The 18793-nt window shown below is 30.3% G+C and overlaps 1 protein-coding gene across 1 annotated transcript; it reads left to right on the forward strand.

Annotated features, from left to right (window-relative positions):
- Positions 1-1575: 1575 nt before the first annotated feature.
- On the forward strand, positions 1576-10188 carry LOC148312597 (uncharacterized). Its single transcript, XM_088276414.1, has 6 exons — positions 1576-1827; positions 2987-3141; positions 5506-5586; positions 6282-6382; positions 8289-9079; positions 9254-10188. Exons 2-5 carry the CDS (start codon positions 3082-3084, stop codon positions 8545-8547), a joined length of 501 nt encoding a protein of 166 aa, XP_088132540.1. The 5' UTR covers positions 1576-1827; positions 2987-3081; the 3' UTR covers positions 8548-9079; positions 9254-10188.
- Positions 10189-18793: the final 8605 nt, after the last annotated feature.

An 18793-nucleotide genomic window follows, 5' to 3' on the forward strand; every position in this document is an offset into this window, starting at 1 on the left:
TTCTCAGGTAAAGGTATCTTTTTAAAGCTTTACCAAATTGATTTCTTTTTTACAAATCCATTAAGCAGAAGAGTCTTTAGTATTTATCAAAAACAAAAATAAACTGCAAAATTGCACTTATTAAAAATTTCTATAAACGGGTTTACTAAGTAGCGAAGATGATTAATTTGGTTGGTATTAATGAATCAAGGATGCGGAATCTAGATTCAATCAATTAATGCAAACCTCTTTAACGATTTTCATAAAAAAGCTACATTTAATTAATACAATTTTAGACGGCTTGACGGCTATTCTATGATATCCTCTACATTATAGAAAATGTTAAAATGAACTGTGATAAATTTACCAAAAATTTAAACATATCACTGAATAATGTTCGAATATGTCAAAACTGGGTTTTAGTTTAAATCATCTATCTCAATAATATAATATTTTTAATTCAGTCTATTTACATGCGAAAAGAAGAGCAAAACAAAAATATCTATCTATCACCAAAAATGTACTTTAAAAATTATTATTCACTTAGATAAATAATTTAATTTTAAATAAATTTTAATTACTTACTGCCATCTTGAAACGAAATCGAAACACCCCTTTAAAATGTGTACAGAGATTGGTTTTACTGTGTTAACATCGAATTCAACAAGAGAATCATTTTCGTGTATTGAATTAATTTACATTAAAACAAATGTTTGTAATAAAAAAGTTATGATATCAATTAACGCATAGTTACGATTTGTTTTGTCTATAAAATGAGCAATAATTTTATTTGTAATTATATTCCTGTCGGATTAAAAGTACAAGAAAAAGTTTCTTGTAATAGAGATATTTAATTAGTATTTTACACGAAGTAAAAATAAAAGTTATCATTGCATCTAGGTATAAAAAAGTGCAACAAAAAAATAAAATACTAACTTTAAGGCCCTTTCCTGTTTTAGCCATTTCGTCGACAATGGATAAAGCAACGCGAAAGTTATGTGAATGAAAAGCAAGCACTTGTTTGATGGAAATTATATTTTTAACAGAAAAAATGGGTAAAAGAAAAATTTTTGGGTGATAAATACATCATTCCGATAACACCGCGTGGTATCGACATTCGACCCGGAAGTTGCTAGGTTACGAGCTTTGAGAATTTCCGCTAGGAGCGCTTGAATTAGAGAGACAAAGTTGAAAAAACAAAACTAACTAACAAACGGTCATGCCGTTTCTCCGAAAGGGTAGGCAGAGAGAATAGAATGCCACAACAATATTAATTTGCACACAATCTTCGCCTATTTTCCATTCACACATCTTCTCATACATAGATGCCGATTATTCCGACTTCTGACCTGACCACTTAATCAAGTATTTGAAATACTTGATCATGCCAAGTTTCCTCAGCCTTCCCCTGCTTTCATTACTAACCAAATGCGCCTCGTAAATTTGTTCGGCTATCCTTTTTTTACTCATTCGGTTCACATGTCCAAACCATCTCAAACCACTGTGGTCCTTTTTACAGTATTGATATAAGAGGTTCCGGAAAATGCCAACAAAAGCGCGCGCGGCGCTAGTAGTACCTCAAAATGGCGTCACAGAAAATAAAGCTTACTTTACACCCAATGACGTTATAAAGTGACAGCTGTCGGTAAATAAAAATCCATTTAAGTCATTTTCATTGTTTTCACACATAAAAATAGTGGAAAATCACAGTTAAAAAGTGGATAAAATAATATGTTTATTAATATGTATATATAATGTGATATTTTTCATTATTGATAACAGATTTGGGAATCATATGGTAAAGATTCATTGTTTAGATAAGTTCGGTGATATTAATCGGATCAAAAGGTAATGTATTTTTTGATACTTAATTGAATGGTAATATATTTTAATATAAATACCGGCATATTATATTTTTTACTAACAATTTTCAGTTTTTATGTATATCAAATATTTTACCGCTTACCGCCTACTATCTACAGTATACATTTGTACATAACTTTGTAATACAATGTAAATTTGAAATAAATCTAAACGTAACCTTAAATCACTTTCTATAAAAATATAACTTACCTGTAATGTAAACCGGTATCGATGCAGATAGCTTCTTCCTCGAGACTAATTAATACTAAAAAAATTACGTTTGAAAAGCGTAGTATAGTTGGGTAGATGCTTCGCTACGAAACCAACGTCGCTGGTTCAATTCACATCAATAACAAAATAAATGCAAAACGGTTTATTTTTAATTAATCTTAGTATTTGTGATGTATTTTTCATGTCTCTTTCTCTATCTTTTCCATCCTACTTGCAGATAAGCTTCTTTAAAAAAATCTTTGTGGGTTTTAACCTAACTTTAAAAAAAAAACAAATATTTGGGGACTCATTAGCAAGGCATAAGAAAGAATCTTTTTGAACCCTTTTTGAATAAAAATTGTAAGAGAGGAATATACTGATTAGTTGAATTGGTTAGTGGACGCCCAAACCTACGAAGTTACTTTATATTTTAATTTTAATTTTATTTTCTTTACGGCTAATAAACAAAAATATGTACAAAACAGTTAAAAATATACTATTAAAAATCTAACTATCATAAAATAGATTTTCAAAATAATTCCTCACATAAATGACAGTTACATACTAGACAGAAATCTGGAAAGACTTCCAGATTGGTGTAATAAAAATGAACTCTATATAAACTCACAAAAATGCCAAATTAGGAGATTTTATAAAAACAAGAAACCAATACTTTTTAATTACTCGATTAACAAAGTATTCCTCGAAGCGGTATAAGAAATGGAAAATCCAATACAAAAAATGCATTCAAGTTCGTATTGTTTGTATTATTTCTAAAAATAAAATTAAAATACAACGTTTTTACAAAGTTCATAGAAATACCATTAAACCGTTAGCCAATAGAGGTTCAGTTTTTAATTTTTACACAAACCCTGTCCAGAATAGAGTGCAGAGTTTATGATCCGTGTAATTGTTTATTCAATGGTTGTTCCAGAATTTTCGGTTCCAATTATAGATCCTAGAACTATGTTTACCGCTGAGTTGAAGAATACAAGAAGATAAAGCGATATTCCATATGCCAGTTCCAGAATGGAGGATAGCGGAATAGACAGCGGAGACGCAAGACCTATTTGTGATACTGCTACCAAGGTAATATGTATTTCCTTTTCATTTATTTGGCAAAGTGCATTTATTTGGCAGCACTTACAAAGTGGAATGTGATGAAAAGTATTTGCAATCACTTGTTTGAAACTTGAGTGCCCTTGCCATTGCTCTTATTCTCTTTGTTTACACCCACTTTTTCTCCTCTATTTTAATTTCTATGTATTAGTCATGACATCTTTCACCATGAGCTGTTAGAAACTAGTTGTTTATGATTTATGATTTTTTTTCTTCATTATTTTAAATTCTTTGCATTATACAAACATGACAAATTCAAATACAAGAAAATATGAATAAAATATAAACACAAAAAAGATCCCACAAAAGCATGGCCTGTGTGTGGGTATACAATATAATTTAGGTCATAGTAAAGGGTATAAGGGTATAGGTATTATAAGTAGAACTAGAATAAAAGTGGTAATATAAAATACAAAAAATACTTGACTATCAGAAAACAATTCAATAATTTTTTTTCATTGTTTTGCTTACATGTACTATATATACGAGTTTGTCATTCTTTGAACCTTAAGGTTAATCGCATCCAAATGGTGTATCGGATCGATATGGTGTTTATTTGATCGTCATTTACATAAAGGCAAGGTGATATATTCTGCGATCCAGATTTTTGCGTGTAGGAGTGAAAATGATCAAATGGGAGTAGACGAAGTAAAAAAATGAATGAAGTGACAAAGACATTACTACTTCCTACTATACGGGAAAGTAAATAGAAGAGGAATATTAAGTGGGAAACGGAGAATGGTAGTAATAGCTAGGGCGCTTGGGTTGCATACTTGCACTTGTACTAACTTGTGTAACTTTGATAACTCTAATTTGAACGAGTCCTTCGAGGTTGATAAAATAAACAAATCTATATGATTAACTCATTTTTCGGGAAAAATATTTATATTATTATATTTTCGAAATACAGTTATCAATTTTTCTGGGTATTACCCCAATAACCCCATTAAAAAATCGAATAAAGACTACAAAATAAAGCAATTGGTGAACAAGTTGAGAATTGAAATTTTGAGCGAATTGACATTTACATTTTTATTTATGTTAATTATTTCTAACGATTAGCAAAGAATGTAAATCATAAAACTTTTGCTGATTGTAAATCCTTTGTTATTGCATGTAATTAATTGGAGTCACCGTTTTATGATTTGATAAGATCTGTCTGCCGTGTTGTCCTTGGCAGAATGGAGCTCAAAAATCAATAATTTCGAAGGCTTCAGATTACGGACGAGTTTTTTTTTGAGAGTGGAAAAAACGGCATATTTTTATTGCCTGAGATACAGAATATTTGTCCTATAGTACGGCAGGACATGCCAACGGACGCACGAATTAATAATTTCGGTTCGTAAACGCAGAGACTACTGATATAATTTTTACGAGATGTTCGCGTGATCGGTCCCAAAGTTTGGTTTCGAGTCCTGAACTATCGGGGAATATATAAATTTGTAATTTAAAACCTTTAAAACATTTGCCGGGCCGTTGTACATTAGACGAAATGGTCGGGTTAACTTTTTTATTACTTTGTGTCGCTTTGGAGATAGGTATAAGTAGGTATAAGTTGATGTCACGTTTATTAACATTACACATGTATATATACGAGTACATGCGAGTGTGGATATATTAAACTTTTTTAACAGTTAAATTTAGTAGTGAAACTTTTATTTTATATTTATATATATAAAACAATATATATATATATATATATATATATATATATATATATATATATATATATATATATATATATATATATATATATATATATATATATATATATATATATATATATATATATATATATATATATATATATATATATATATATATATATATATATATATATATATATATATATATATATATATATATATATATATATATATATATATATATATATATATATATATATATATATATATATATATATATATATATATATATATAAATATATAAATAACGAGGAAATACCGGTAAAACAGATTTGGAGTCGAAACAATCGACGGGTATGTATGAGGAGATGCATGAACGTGGAAGAGGCGAAGAATGTTTGCAATGACAGAGTGGTGTGGCGTTTTATTCTCTCTGCCTAGTTTTAAACAGATCAAGTATTTAAACATTTTATCACGTCACGTTTTCCTCGGTCTTCTTTTGCTTCTATTACAAACCACATTCGCTTCATAAACTTTTCTGTTTCATTACCCTTTCTTCACTCATTCGATTAACATGCGTGTGTATATATTTAAACTAATTTTCCTACAAATTAACATTCATTAAAAAAATCTTCAAAGACTTTATGTATTATGTGATTAAAAAGGATGATGCGACTATGTGTTTCAGTTGAGTCCAAAGAAGATTCTTGGAGGTGTTCCTGGTCCAAGAATAATGCAAAGAAAACTTGGAAACCGGAATAGAAATCAGGTAGTCATATTAATACAAATTAACAAAAAACTTATCTGCTTATACAATAGATGTTTGCATTACATAACCAATAACAATTTATCAGCATAAAATCACACCTAAAGGTGGAGACTGACCGGAGCATTTCGTCGTAACATAACGTCGTAATATCGCTCGCGGCGAGCATCACCGAGCATCCGAAACTATGGATGGAGCGCTCGGCTCGCTGTACTGAATGCCCGAATGCTTGCATCGTAACGTGTTACGTTACGATGCGTCGTCGCGACGAAATGCTCCGGTCAGTCTCCACCTTAATGATAAATACCAGGTTCGTGTATTTTTTTGTATAATACACTATTGAATTCACAGTAATGTATTTTTTCACTTAAGTTAGCCCAAATTATAAATAAATTGTTTTTTTGGTTAATTGTGTTGTTTCCATTTTTAATGCAAAGCGTTTCCCATGTATAGTAAGCACGTGTAAAAGAATAATTTCATGTTAGAATCAAATAGATAAAAAAGGAATATGAAAAATGGTCTTGTACACACAATTTCAACTTGGAATGCTTTGAAAAATTTAAATTTTTATTTATTTCCTGATAAATCATTAATTTACATTTACCGAAATTCTTTTATATTTTATAAATTGTTCTCATGAGAAAGAGGAATTGAGTTTTTCTTCTCGAATGAAATAAATTGAATAACGCTGTTTTCAGGAAAACAAGAAATCTTCCGGAAGTTTACTTCCTCTTCAACGACTTCCGGTTCCCGGAACAAGAGAAAATCAACCTCTTGTTGCCTGGGATACAGATGAAAGGTACAAAGATTTTAATTTAAAAGCCTAAGAAGTGTAAATAAAAAATGTAACATATTACATCACCCACATGATGATTTATGTTGTATGGACATATGCAAGTTTCCTGTGTAACCTTATGTTTGTTGTTACTTTTTAACCTTAATTGAATTTTAACTAAATCTCAGTAAATTAAAAATATATATCCTTATATATATTTGATCATATTCCGCCATGCGGTACTAATAAATGATATTTAATTGTTGAACACTTATACAACTTACAAAATTAATACCATAATTTTCGAAAAAGTAGAAAATTTAAATAATTTTTCGTCGAGTTTATTAATTTTTTGTTGTTGAATAAACGATACTAATTTACACAACAAACAAAGACAAACATTTCGAAATAGATCACAACAAAATTGTTCATTAAATAAATAAATAAAAATACTATTTTTATAATTTTCATAAACTGTTGTTATCCTTATATTCATTCATTCTATTATTAATGAATGATATGAAATATTGATCATCTTCACTTCACTAAAATTGTATAAAGCTGTTTATTAATTGACGAACGCTTATCACTATCATGAAAGAAATAATCAGTGAATCACACAAAATCACGTTTATCGCCACCTGAGGAACAAAATTGAAAGCTTTGGGAAACCTGTGGAAATTTCATCTTTTTTATCATAAATAACATCAACGGCATCTGGTGCCATTTTCCGGAACTTTATATTCCGAAAGGGGTGATGGTTTCGTAAAAGCTTACCTGAAAATGCGGACTGTGCGCACGTTGAGTAATATTCAGATGACATGTACTAAGTGTCATTTTAAGATAATATATAAACATTGGGACGGGTACAAAACCATCGAAAGTATGTTTCCGTTCAAGAGGGTAAGAAAGAGAAAGCATGTGGTATTCAATTAGTCCTAATAGTTTTCTGTGAGGTAGACTAAATGATAAATTGCGTCAGATAATACGATAATTGAATTTGAATAAATTGCGATGAAACTCGGTTCAAAACGGCGTGCTGGTACCGACACTAATGTTTGGAAGCGAAACATGGAACTGGCAAAGGAATAATGAAAGCAGAGAGAACGCTGTTGAAATGCGCTCCCTCAGACGAATGTGTGGAAAATCATTGTATGACATAACTAAAAACGAAGATATAAGAAAGGAATATAAGGCTGAACGAGGAATAATTGAAAAGATTAGGAAGAGTTATTTACGGTGGTATGGACATGTGGAGCGAATGGATAACGAGAGAATGACTAAGAAAATATATGTGGCGAACGTGAGAGCGAAAACACACACACACACACACACACACTCACCCCAACCAACATAACTTTCATAAGAATAACATTATCGGTGGATTTTTGTAATTGGCTGTAGATTTGTTGATTGTTGTTGTATATTGTTTTGTAGTGGCTGTAAAAATCCCAAATAAATAAATAAATAAAACAGAACGAGGACGACCGAAAAAGACAATCGGATCAATCAGAACCTAAAATCTGGCGGTGTCAAAAGTCCGCGTAATCGGAGGGCACGTATGACTAGATGTATGGATATGAAGGAGGAGAGGAGTGTATGTCAGGACAGAAGAGTGTGGCGTTCCATCATCTCTGCCTATCCCTGCGGTGAAACGGCGTGATGGTAGTAGCAGTAGCAGTATTCAATTCAATTTCAATTAAATGTATTTATTTCAATTAATATATACATTACAAACTATAAAAAATTTAAATCGTAAACATTAAAATACATTGAAATAAAATATATGCAAGAACTATTGCTAAAGGTGTCAGGACAGAAGAGTGTGGCGTTCCATCCTCTCGCTACCTGATGGTAGTAGTAGTAGTAGTAGCGATAAATCTACATGTCAGTGTGCGTAATACTCACCGCTTGTGAATGATAATTTCAGCGAAGAAGAGGTGGTGAGCTTCTTCCCCCCTCCCCGGCGCTCCCCCTCGCGGCCGGCCGCGTGCGCCGTGTCGCCGGCTCCCGCGGCACACCTCCCGGGGGACCGGTCCCAGGACGCGCTGGACTCCCTCTCCGTGGAGGAGCTCTCCAACACGGACGAGGAGGAGGAGGGAGACGACCTCGAGCTGGTGCTGCCCCCTGAAGGGGACACGCCCGGACCCATCGCGTGCTGCGGAGCCAAACTCTGCTGCCTGCTGTGAACCAAATACTAAAAAAGGATGGGAAATTCAGACCTTAAAGTGAAGATCTTGGAATCATAGACATCCATTCTGTATTCTGAAATTATTTATTTATTTATGTTAACTTCATGTTTCGTCCGCCTCCGTAGTGCAATGGTCAGCACGCTCGGCTACCGTTCTGGAAGTCCCGAGTTTGATTTTCAAGGGGGGTAAAGTAAATATAAAGTGATTTTTTCACTGTCATATTTATTCAATATAACCATGGACTGGTACCTGAAGCGGAGGGCTGATCATCTTTCCTTCATGTGTAAACGATCAAGATAACACGTGTATATGTACTTTCCTTCATGTGTAGCGTTTATATGACACAGTGCCCTATGCACCATTGGGGTGCGGATAAGGGTTTTATTTTTATTTATTTATTTAAACTTCATGTACAGAAAAGAAGTAAGTAAATTGGCGGGCTTATTGCTAAAATGAAATATCTTCTTACCAACCAAAAACAGACTGGTGATATTGATCAAAACGTTTAATATCATATAAAGCTTGTTGAGTAATATATCCAAAATTAAAAAAAAAGGTTTATTGGATTGAATTCTACATTTATTAATGAATATGTTAATACGTGACGCGTTTCGTCTTATTAAGACATTATCAAACACTCTTATCAAACACATTTAATAAGACGAATCGCGTCACGTATTAACATATACATAAATAAATGTAGAATTTAATCCAATAAACCTTGTTCAATTTTGGATATATTACCCAACAATTCAATATGGAATTCTACCAACTGTCTGTAGTTACAATAAAAACCATATATAGCTGTTTGCAAGCAGGAGGTAGAAAGTATTTGAACATATAAAAAAACATAAATTACAAATTTATGATAATAAGAAGGGGAAAGGAAAAATGGAAGGAAGGAGGTGGAGGGAAAAACTAAGGGAGGAGGTTTGATGGACAGCTAGGATTCTAATTATAAATAGCAATTATGTTTTTATTAATTATTTATGTTATTTTCTAAACCACAGATTCCTAAACTTTTTTAGTCTGGCGCCCCCTATCAAAATTTCTCGTCAAAGACGAAAATAAAATCACCAGAATGTCCCATCAAAGAAAGAGGAAAGGAATAAAAATATGTATCTTACTTCTTAGTACTTCTATCTGTCTTCTTGGGTTTTTAATGCCCTGTAAAAGAGCTTATAGAACGCCCACAAGGGGGCATTTTCGCCCACTTTTAGAAATACTGTTCCAAACCTTGCAGTGTAATGCGTAGGCCTCCGAGGTTCACATCTGAGGTACCCGTGATTGACAGCCACACTACTCAATTTTTTGGAACATATGTTATCAGTCTCAAGTTTAAGAAAAAAAAAATTGCATAAAACCTTTTATTTACTTTTTTTAACTCCTCGTTCTAAGTCAAATTATTCTAAAAAATGAACTTAGTACGAATTTACACAAAGATTTAAGAATTACAAGAGAAAAGCTATTATGATATTCAAAACATTTTTTGTGTTAGATGCCATATGTGTATTCACAAAATGATACACAAATGATTAACCTCTGTACGGTTATCATGATTTTTTCACATTTCAATAAAAGCATTTCTTTTTGATAACATAATTTTTTTATTTCAACAACAAATAAATCTTCCAAAAAGTCCAAGAAAAATAATTTTAAGATTACTGTTATTTTGTTACTTCGAAAAATTTCATAATACCTGTATTTTTAATGATATTATTGTGATAATTTTAATATCGTAATTAATAAAAACGTGTATACTTCAGATTTAATAATAAATGTCACATTTCTTTCCTTCAATGAAATGACAGATGATGTACTGAAATATTATGTGAATATTGATCATAAATTAAATAATTAAATTTACACACACACATATATATACACACTGGCAGAACCTACCCGCCACGCTTTTCTGTCGGTCAGTGAAGATAAAAAAGATAAATGGAAATGGAAAGTAAATAAATGTACTCATTTTTAATAATTTTCAATTAACGACTATAATAAAAGAATGAACATAGAAACCGATTTCGATTTCGATTGCTTAAGGGCAACGTAAATTAACAAGTGTTCCAAAAGGGTTCCATCGTATATATTAATGTCGAATAAGATTATTTTTTTGTAGTTATTATCTTGGTGTTCGCACTATCGTAACAAACAAATGCACTTTTCTAATTTTAATATGTAAAACGTTAGATTTACAAATTGTATGTCTAAAAAATATAAAAAAATAATATTGTAATGTATTTCATGAGCAGATACCCCATAACCGATTAATAATTACGTGTGTATGCTAGTCTCCATTCCTTTCGCAAAAACAATCGTTTATGAATTACGCTCATCTGAATTACCTTGAATATATCATTTAAACATCTTTTTTAATCGCACAATACCTGACTGCGAGCAGCTTTGAGTTTTCAATGAATAAAGAGTCAGACCAATCAAGAAACATTTAAACCCTTTGCCTTGTGGGTACATTTTTCGAAACCACATGACGTTTGCGAAACAAAAAAATTATGGATATTTTCTTTGATCATTGAATGTATGTATAAAATATGCATTTTTGAATTTTTAAATGGTATTCAACTCTGCATTTACTTAAATTTAAAATAAATAAATTAAGTCATTGTACCTGCCAGTTGAATTTATGCATTCAACATATTTAATTTGATTTTCTATTATATTTTATCATATAATTAAGTTCTTATAGCAATATTATTATTTATTAAAAAAATTATCACAATTTAATGTTATAATTTTTTTAATCTGAAGAATATATGAAATTTCATATTGATATTTGTACGAAACGAATGGACTACAATGATATAGATAAAATAATTTTAAAATAATTTGTATTTATTGACCAATGTTTTGTATATTCAATGAACGTTTATTTAGTAATACGAAAGAGAAGATATATTTTTTTTTGTTAAATTAAGTTCTAAGTTAGTTGTGGTTATGGATAAAAAATGGCTTCATTTTGTATTAAAAAACAATTGAATGAAATAATCATACTTAAATATTTCTTGAATTTATAATAAATATTTCATGACTGAGTATTTTGTGAAGATTATGTTTAGTTAAAATATATTTATATATTCATATTAATGCATGAAAAACGTGAAAGTTATATTATTGAATTAATGTAATGCATTCATTTTGTAATTAATTAATGTTTAATAAAAATATCAAAACAAATTATGTTGGAATGTTTATTATTTTCATTTCAAAATATCTACCTATTTAGGTTGTGTTGTTATAGTGAGGAAAAATATCTACCTATTTAGGCTGTGTTGTTATAGTGAGGAAAAATATCTACCTATTTAGGCTGTGTTGTTATAGTGAGGAAAAATATCTACCTATTTAGGCTGTGTTGTTATAGTGAGGAAAAATATCTACCTATTTAGGCTGTGTTGTTATAGTGAGGAAAAATATCTACCTATTTAGGCTGTGTTGTTATAGTAAGGAAAAAATATAAATGCAAAAATGATTAAATGATAGAGAACCCTTAAAACCAACTTTTTAACAATTTTACACACAGGACTAGAAAAACATATTGACAGCATCGCAGCATAGTATTTTGGTAAATATTTATTTTTCCCATAAACTCTGAATGAATCAAATTATGTATGAAAATACTTCGTTGCGATTTTCAAAGACATATTTTACTTTTTTTAAATAAAGCATTCCACTTCAGATCGTAAGGGCTTCAAGATATCCTTGAGAGCCGTTGGTTTGTATTATTAATGATGAAGGAACAGCGATAAAGATACAACAGATGGAGGAACAACCTAACCTAACCTAACCTGCCATTATTATTAATATAAATAGATACTTACCCTTTATAGATGGCGCCTTAGAGAGATGAAAGTGAAGAGTTTGGTCATGGTTAGCAATAAGGGTCACATAATAAAGTTGTTTGTTTTCTTCATTTATCCTTCAACATATTCTGATTTATGCGGCTTATTGACTACATTTTGGTCATGTTTCAATTTATATTATTTTGTAATTTTTTGTTATGGTCAAAAACTAGAGATTTTTTCATATCCGTAGAGTTATATATATATATATATATATATATTTAAATATATATATATATATATATATATATATATATATATATATATATATATATATATATATATATATATATATATATATATATATATATTTATATATATATATATATATATATATATTATATATATATATATATATATATATATATATATATATATATATATATATATATATATATATATATATATATATATATATATATATATATATATATATATAAATATGAATATATATATATATACACATATATATACATATATATAATAATATTGAAATCGGGCTATTTACAGGGTTTATGATCTGCCATTCGCTGGCTAAAGTGATTATTTATACATTTGAGTAATGGTTAGAGCATTTGTCTACCGTACTGGAGGTTTTATTCTCGGGATGTTCAAATTTAAAAACAAGTATTTTAATTTTAAAATTTTAATTATTAATTAAATTACTTTTTGTATCATCCTGGACTGGAAGAATAGTTCAACTTGCCTTCACATGATTAACGATCAAGATAACACAGTGTCAATACGATAAAGTGACCTAGTAGATAAATGTGTAGATAAATGTAATATAATTTACCTAAAAAATCGAAAAATTAAAACAACATAAAGTAAGAAGACAGGTTTATTTTTTAGTGTACCTTCAGATAGACAATGCCTTTGCAATGGTTTTGTGAAAGTCTTTGTTATTATATTTGGAATTTGACATTATAGATTCAAAACAAAACAACAATCTTATCGCAGTAAACGGATTTTCCAACATTTAATTAGTTCAGAATCGTATGTTGTATATGAAGGGTTGGAAATCATAAGGGTTCAAGTGAAAAATGTTTTTAAAAAATGGGTTAAGTATGCAATAAATTGAAGCAAGAGGGATTCAAGCGAAAATATTTATGACAGCGGGATCTATAGATAAATATTTTACGTAGCTTGGTTTGGATCATGAACGTTTTTTTCGAACTCAAAAACTCTTTTTGTTATATTTGTCTTTTTGTTTTATACGTGTCAAAGTTTGAGAGAATTTCTTCTTTATTTTTTATCGAATATAAGTTGAAATTCTTTGAAAAGAAAACAAATACAGGGAAATAAAAGATTTAACTATATGGAAAACAAAAATTAGCGTTAAACGTTTTTTCCGATTAAGCACGTCACATATTTACATTTTGACCGTCAACGTGGAATTATATAAAAATCTAGTCATTCGTAAAGTAACGTACATTTTGATTTGATCTTAAAGTCACAATAGACAGTCAATGAAATATTACTTAAATATTTTGGGGCACATGTAGAAAAATATGTTAATATTTTTAAGCATGCACATTTAAATTAAATTTTAGCTAGCACAGAATTTCCCTATCGGAAATGCCATTGAAAAGAAAGATATTTTAGGAAACAAAATTTAATTTGAGCTACCTAACATTCATTATAAGCAGTGGACATAAAATAACAAAATATGAAATATTATCAACACATATTAGATTAGTATCAAATTTGGACAAACAAAGAGGCTTTCATGAATAGTGGAACAAGCATTGTGCGTCATGTTACCTTTAAGGGAAAAATCCGCATCGGCAGTTTATTCACGTGCGGAGTCGAGCGAACTTTGGCGAAACGATATTCCTTTAGTCGGTCTACGTAGGCCCTAACAAGGGTTACCCTGCATTGACATAATAGCCCCTACATAAAACAGCCCTTGTGTACTGACTAGATATGATAACTTTAAAAAATATATATTTTGCTAAATTTTTTGTTTACAAATGCTATTTTACCCTTCTTTGGATAATTTTATTGCCTTTTTTATGGATTTTGGAATGAAGATGAGGAAAATTATTTACGTGTGGGTATTAATAGGGCTTAAAACCTGTTATAGGCTAAGATTATAATCACTTTTTACATGTGCAACATTCACCATTCTACCCATGATTATACCATACTACTTTATTTCGGAAGTAATGATTATGATTCAATTGAAAAGGTCTTAAGCATCATTTTCTTCGGTGACATCTGTGGTTGAAATTATTGAGTTTTTTGACTAGCAGAAACCTTCATGAAATATACTTAAGATCATTCCGAAATTGTTTTACATACTAGGAGATGGTTGAAAATAATATTTTATATATTTATTTAAATTATTCTTTGATCGGTTATTTTTTTAGACAAAATTTTATTATTTCACAAAAATAATGATTGATTTATTTACCAGACATTTATACTATCTTATAAAATATCTTACTTTAAATTAGTAACGCTGTACCTCTCCTAAAGAAAGAGTAAGATCTTTTGCTTGGAGCGGTACCATTCAATATTTATTTATTGTACATTATTTACAATATTAAACAATCCTTTTTTTCATTTATTTTGAAAGGGATATTTTAAACAGGGCTATTGTGATGAAATTTTGGTGCATCACACCCCTATCTCGTACCATAGGAGCTCAAATCCAATATTTTAGAGGCGGAATCGTTGACTCATCACGGTAGTAATACAGTAATAATTGTTAAGGAATATTGATCCAAGACGACCAAAATATGGTACAATACTAGTCATATATATATATATATGTATATATATATATATATATATATATATATATATATATATATATATATATATATATATATATATATATATATATGTATATATATATATATATATATATATATATATATATATATATATATATATATATATATATATATATATATATATATATATATATATATATATATATATATATATATATATATATATATTTATATATATATATATCTATATATATATATAAAGTATCTTGGGAAATCTTATTTTGATTGAAAAATTCACAGTTAACACTAAGTTAGCCATTTTATGATTATTTATTTGTGGATATTTTAAATAGTTCACGCCATTTCGTCGGAAGGGTAGGCAGAGAGAATAGAAAGCCACACCAGTCTGTCTTTGCAAACAATCTTCGTCTCTTCCACATTCACGCAACTCCTCATACAAACCCGACGATTATTTCGACTTCTGACTTGACAACTCTCAAATATTTGAAATACTTGATTATATGATTCTTGAGATAAATTAACAATTTTGTTACTTTTATAAATATTTTAATTAAAATGTAATTAGTCGTAGTTCAAGTGATATTTCATTTCTATTTCAAAGAGATATCTCCCAACACAAATGTTTTATTTGAGAGCTGAACTCTTGTCAGCGCAGTAGTTTCCACCGATTTACGTCTGAAGCGAGATTTTTTAGATTTTTACAGCACACAAAACCTAAATTCTCTTTAAACTGAGTCACGTAGCTTTTTCTTAGGCTTCCTCTTCCTGTTTCCCTTATTTTCTTCTCGGTGTGATATTACGGTCGTCGTGCCTCAGGATATGTATGTCCTACCACCTTCCCTCTTCTATTATTTATATTTGATAAGGTTTGTCACTCATTTCATCCAGCTTATTCTTCCCATCCTTCTCTAATACCACAACATGTACCTCGTTTATTGCACTGATACGATATTTTGGATACGTATATGACATTTTTTGTCCGCATCTGTGATGCAATGGACGTGCTGTAGGTCCCGAGTTCGATTCCCGAGAGGGGGTGAAAATAAATTTTATTGATTTTATATATTTTTTATTTATTTTATATTACGCAAGCGCAAGAGTGTTACCTTGCCTTCATGTAAGTGACGATCAAAATAACACTGCGTCAATTCGATGCAGTGCCCCATGCACCCAATGGTGCATAGGGCACTGCCCCAATGGGCGGATAAAGGTAAGAAGATATGCCATTTAAAAAAAATCTATTAATAGTTCGGAGCATTTTTAATTTGTTGTCAGTGGTAGTAAGAGGGCAAGCAAAAGGTCAAAATATGGACCAAAGGCGAAATAAAGGAATGAGTAAATGATCATGAGTTAATACTGTAAAAAATTGAGAAAAAATTATGTATATACTGTGTTAAAGTAGATTATTTTTATTTATAAAAAAAACGTATGTTAAAAGAACTCCACCGACAAGACACATAAGGTGGCTTGGTGAGTCTCTGCAAAAAAGTGATATGCTTATTATGTTATGTTATTGAAAGCGGCCGGGTCAGGAGTCGTAATAATCGTCGGGTATGTATGAGGAGATGCATGAATGTAGAAGAGGCAAAGAATGTTTGCAAAGACAGAGTGGTGTGGCGTTCGATTCTCTCTGCCTACCCCTGCGGGGAAGCGGCGTGATGGTTAGTTAGTTAGTTTTTCTTATTATGTTTTTGAAATTGTATGGAAAGATAGCTGGTCATCCACCTCCCAGGAGCGGACTCCGAAAACAACAGGATACAGTCCTAGCTAAAGAAGAAGATGAAAAAGAAGAAGGAAAAGATGAAAAAGAAGAAGACGAAGAAGAAGAAGAAGAAAAATTGTTAATGAATGTAAGTATCTATATTTTTATGTACTCGGATATACATATACTTAACAAATAAACGAAAAAAATGTTTTTTTTTTGTTTGAATTTAACTCCTAAATCACGTGATAAAAATACTTTGATCGTCATGTTTTTTTGTTGTTTTAGCAATAATTATAGTTGTGACCTCAAACGAGTTTGTAATTTTTTTTTATTTAAAAAACAGTTTTCGCTGTTAATTTTTTACCTTCAAGATTATATTGACATTTACGACGTATAACGTAATTAGTTGGCCATTAATTACCCTTATAATCTGATAATGGATGACTCCACGTGTAACACTAGAACCGACTTTTTCTTACACCTTTCTTGGCATTTTTACAGTTCTTTTCATTTTGATCGATTTTCTTACTCAATTTGACTCACAGGTAACAAGTTTTATATTGAAAAAACTTTTCCAGACTTGGAGCGCTCAGGCGGGAGTTGTAATTAGTTTTATAGATTACATCTTGAGGAGAAGAACCTAAAAATAAGATAACAAAACTTTCGAAGATGGTTGGATACTTAAATACGAAAACTATCATATTTTTTAAGAAGTTTATTTCTTGCAGGTGGAAAAAAATGAAATTAAAAATTATGGATTAAGTAGACTTTGAATGAGACCAAGCAAAAATGAAGTAAGTAAAATAAAAAAAATCAAAAGTTACATTGAAGTTTAGAGATCAAATGTAATTTCTGTAAAAAATTTAAAAAAAGCAAGGTGCCTATGTAATAAATTAGGTGGTTTTTCTTTGTATTTATGAATCAAAATGCTTACGTTAGTTTTTTCAAAATCCAAAATCTTCTAAAATTATTGACCGATTGCTTTGAAATTTTATTTATTTATATTTTTTTTTAATTCTCAGATATATTGTCGGTTAAAAAAAATTACTCCTTTTTTACCTTATGAATTTTCCTTATGAATTTTTTTAAAATTTTATTTCTTTTTTCTTTACAGAACTTTTAATTTACTCAGTTGAGTGTGTAGATTTCAATTTGTAGATAGTTAAAAACTTTTGCGAAACGAAATAATTTAATTTCCTGATTTAGAAAAATAATTATAAACTCGATTTAAATTCTCACGGAAGCACGAATGTCAGCTTAGTTATTTATTGCATTGGGGCATCCAGTTCGTACATTTTAAATAAGAAAGTTAGAATATTTACGAATCCGTCTAAGTCACTGGAGAATGATTCCCTTGCTGGGATTAAAACCGGATTCTTCTATTATTTATTTATCCGATCCATCCATTAAGCGACGAAACTTTTGCACCCTTGTTCGCGAGAAATAAGTTTTAATAGAATGTTTGCCGGTCGAGGGAGTCGAAGGCGAATACCTGCCACGGCCAAGTGTCCTTCTTCCGAATGGGTAATGCCAGATGTCTCGGCTGACTGAACATTTTATTATTTTTGCGACAATCTCCCCGAAAGAAGAGGGCAAACAGAAAGTAATACGCAGTATATCATTCTTTTGTGACACCCTGTAGGACCCTAGAACTAGAGCTTTTTATTGTACACCTTGTATCCTCGTAATATAGAAAGGTACTTGCGTAACTCATGTCACATTTCCCGCAAATTTGAATGTCAGAATAGGTGCGCGTTTTTGAGGTTAGGTTGGTTCGCCTAATGTTTATCCGTTTCCGCGAAAAAACGTATGCGCAATACGAAAAGCAAATATAAAAAAGCGTCGAAAAATCGGTCGAAATTTCATTTTGGAGTTAAATCAAAGCGGACCTTTTTGCGAACGAGTTAAGTTCTGAG

Source organism: Brachycentrus maculatus, unplaced genomic scaffold (assembly GCF_059751285.1).
Source record: "Brachycentrus maculatus isolate JH-2025_06_01 unplaced genomic scaffold, ASM5975128v1 h1tg000038l, whole genome shotgun sequence".
NCBI classification, from domain to species: domain Eukaryota; kingdom Metazoa; phylum Arthropoda; class Insecta; order Trichoptera; family Brachycentridae; genus Brachycentrus; species Brachycentrus maculatus.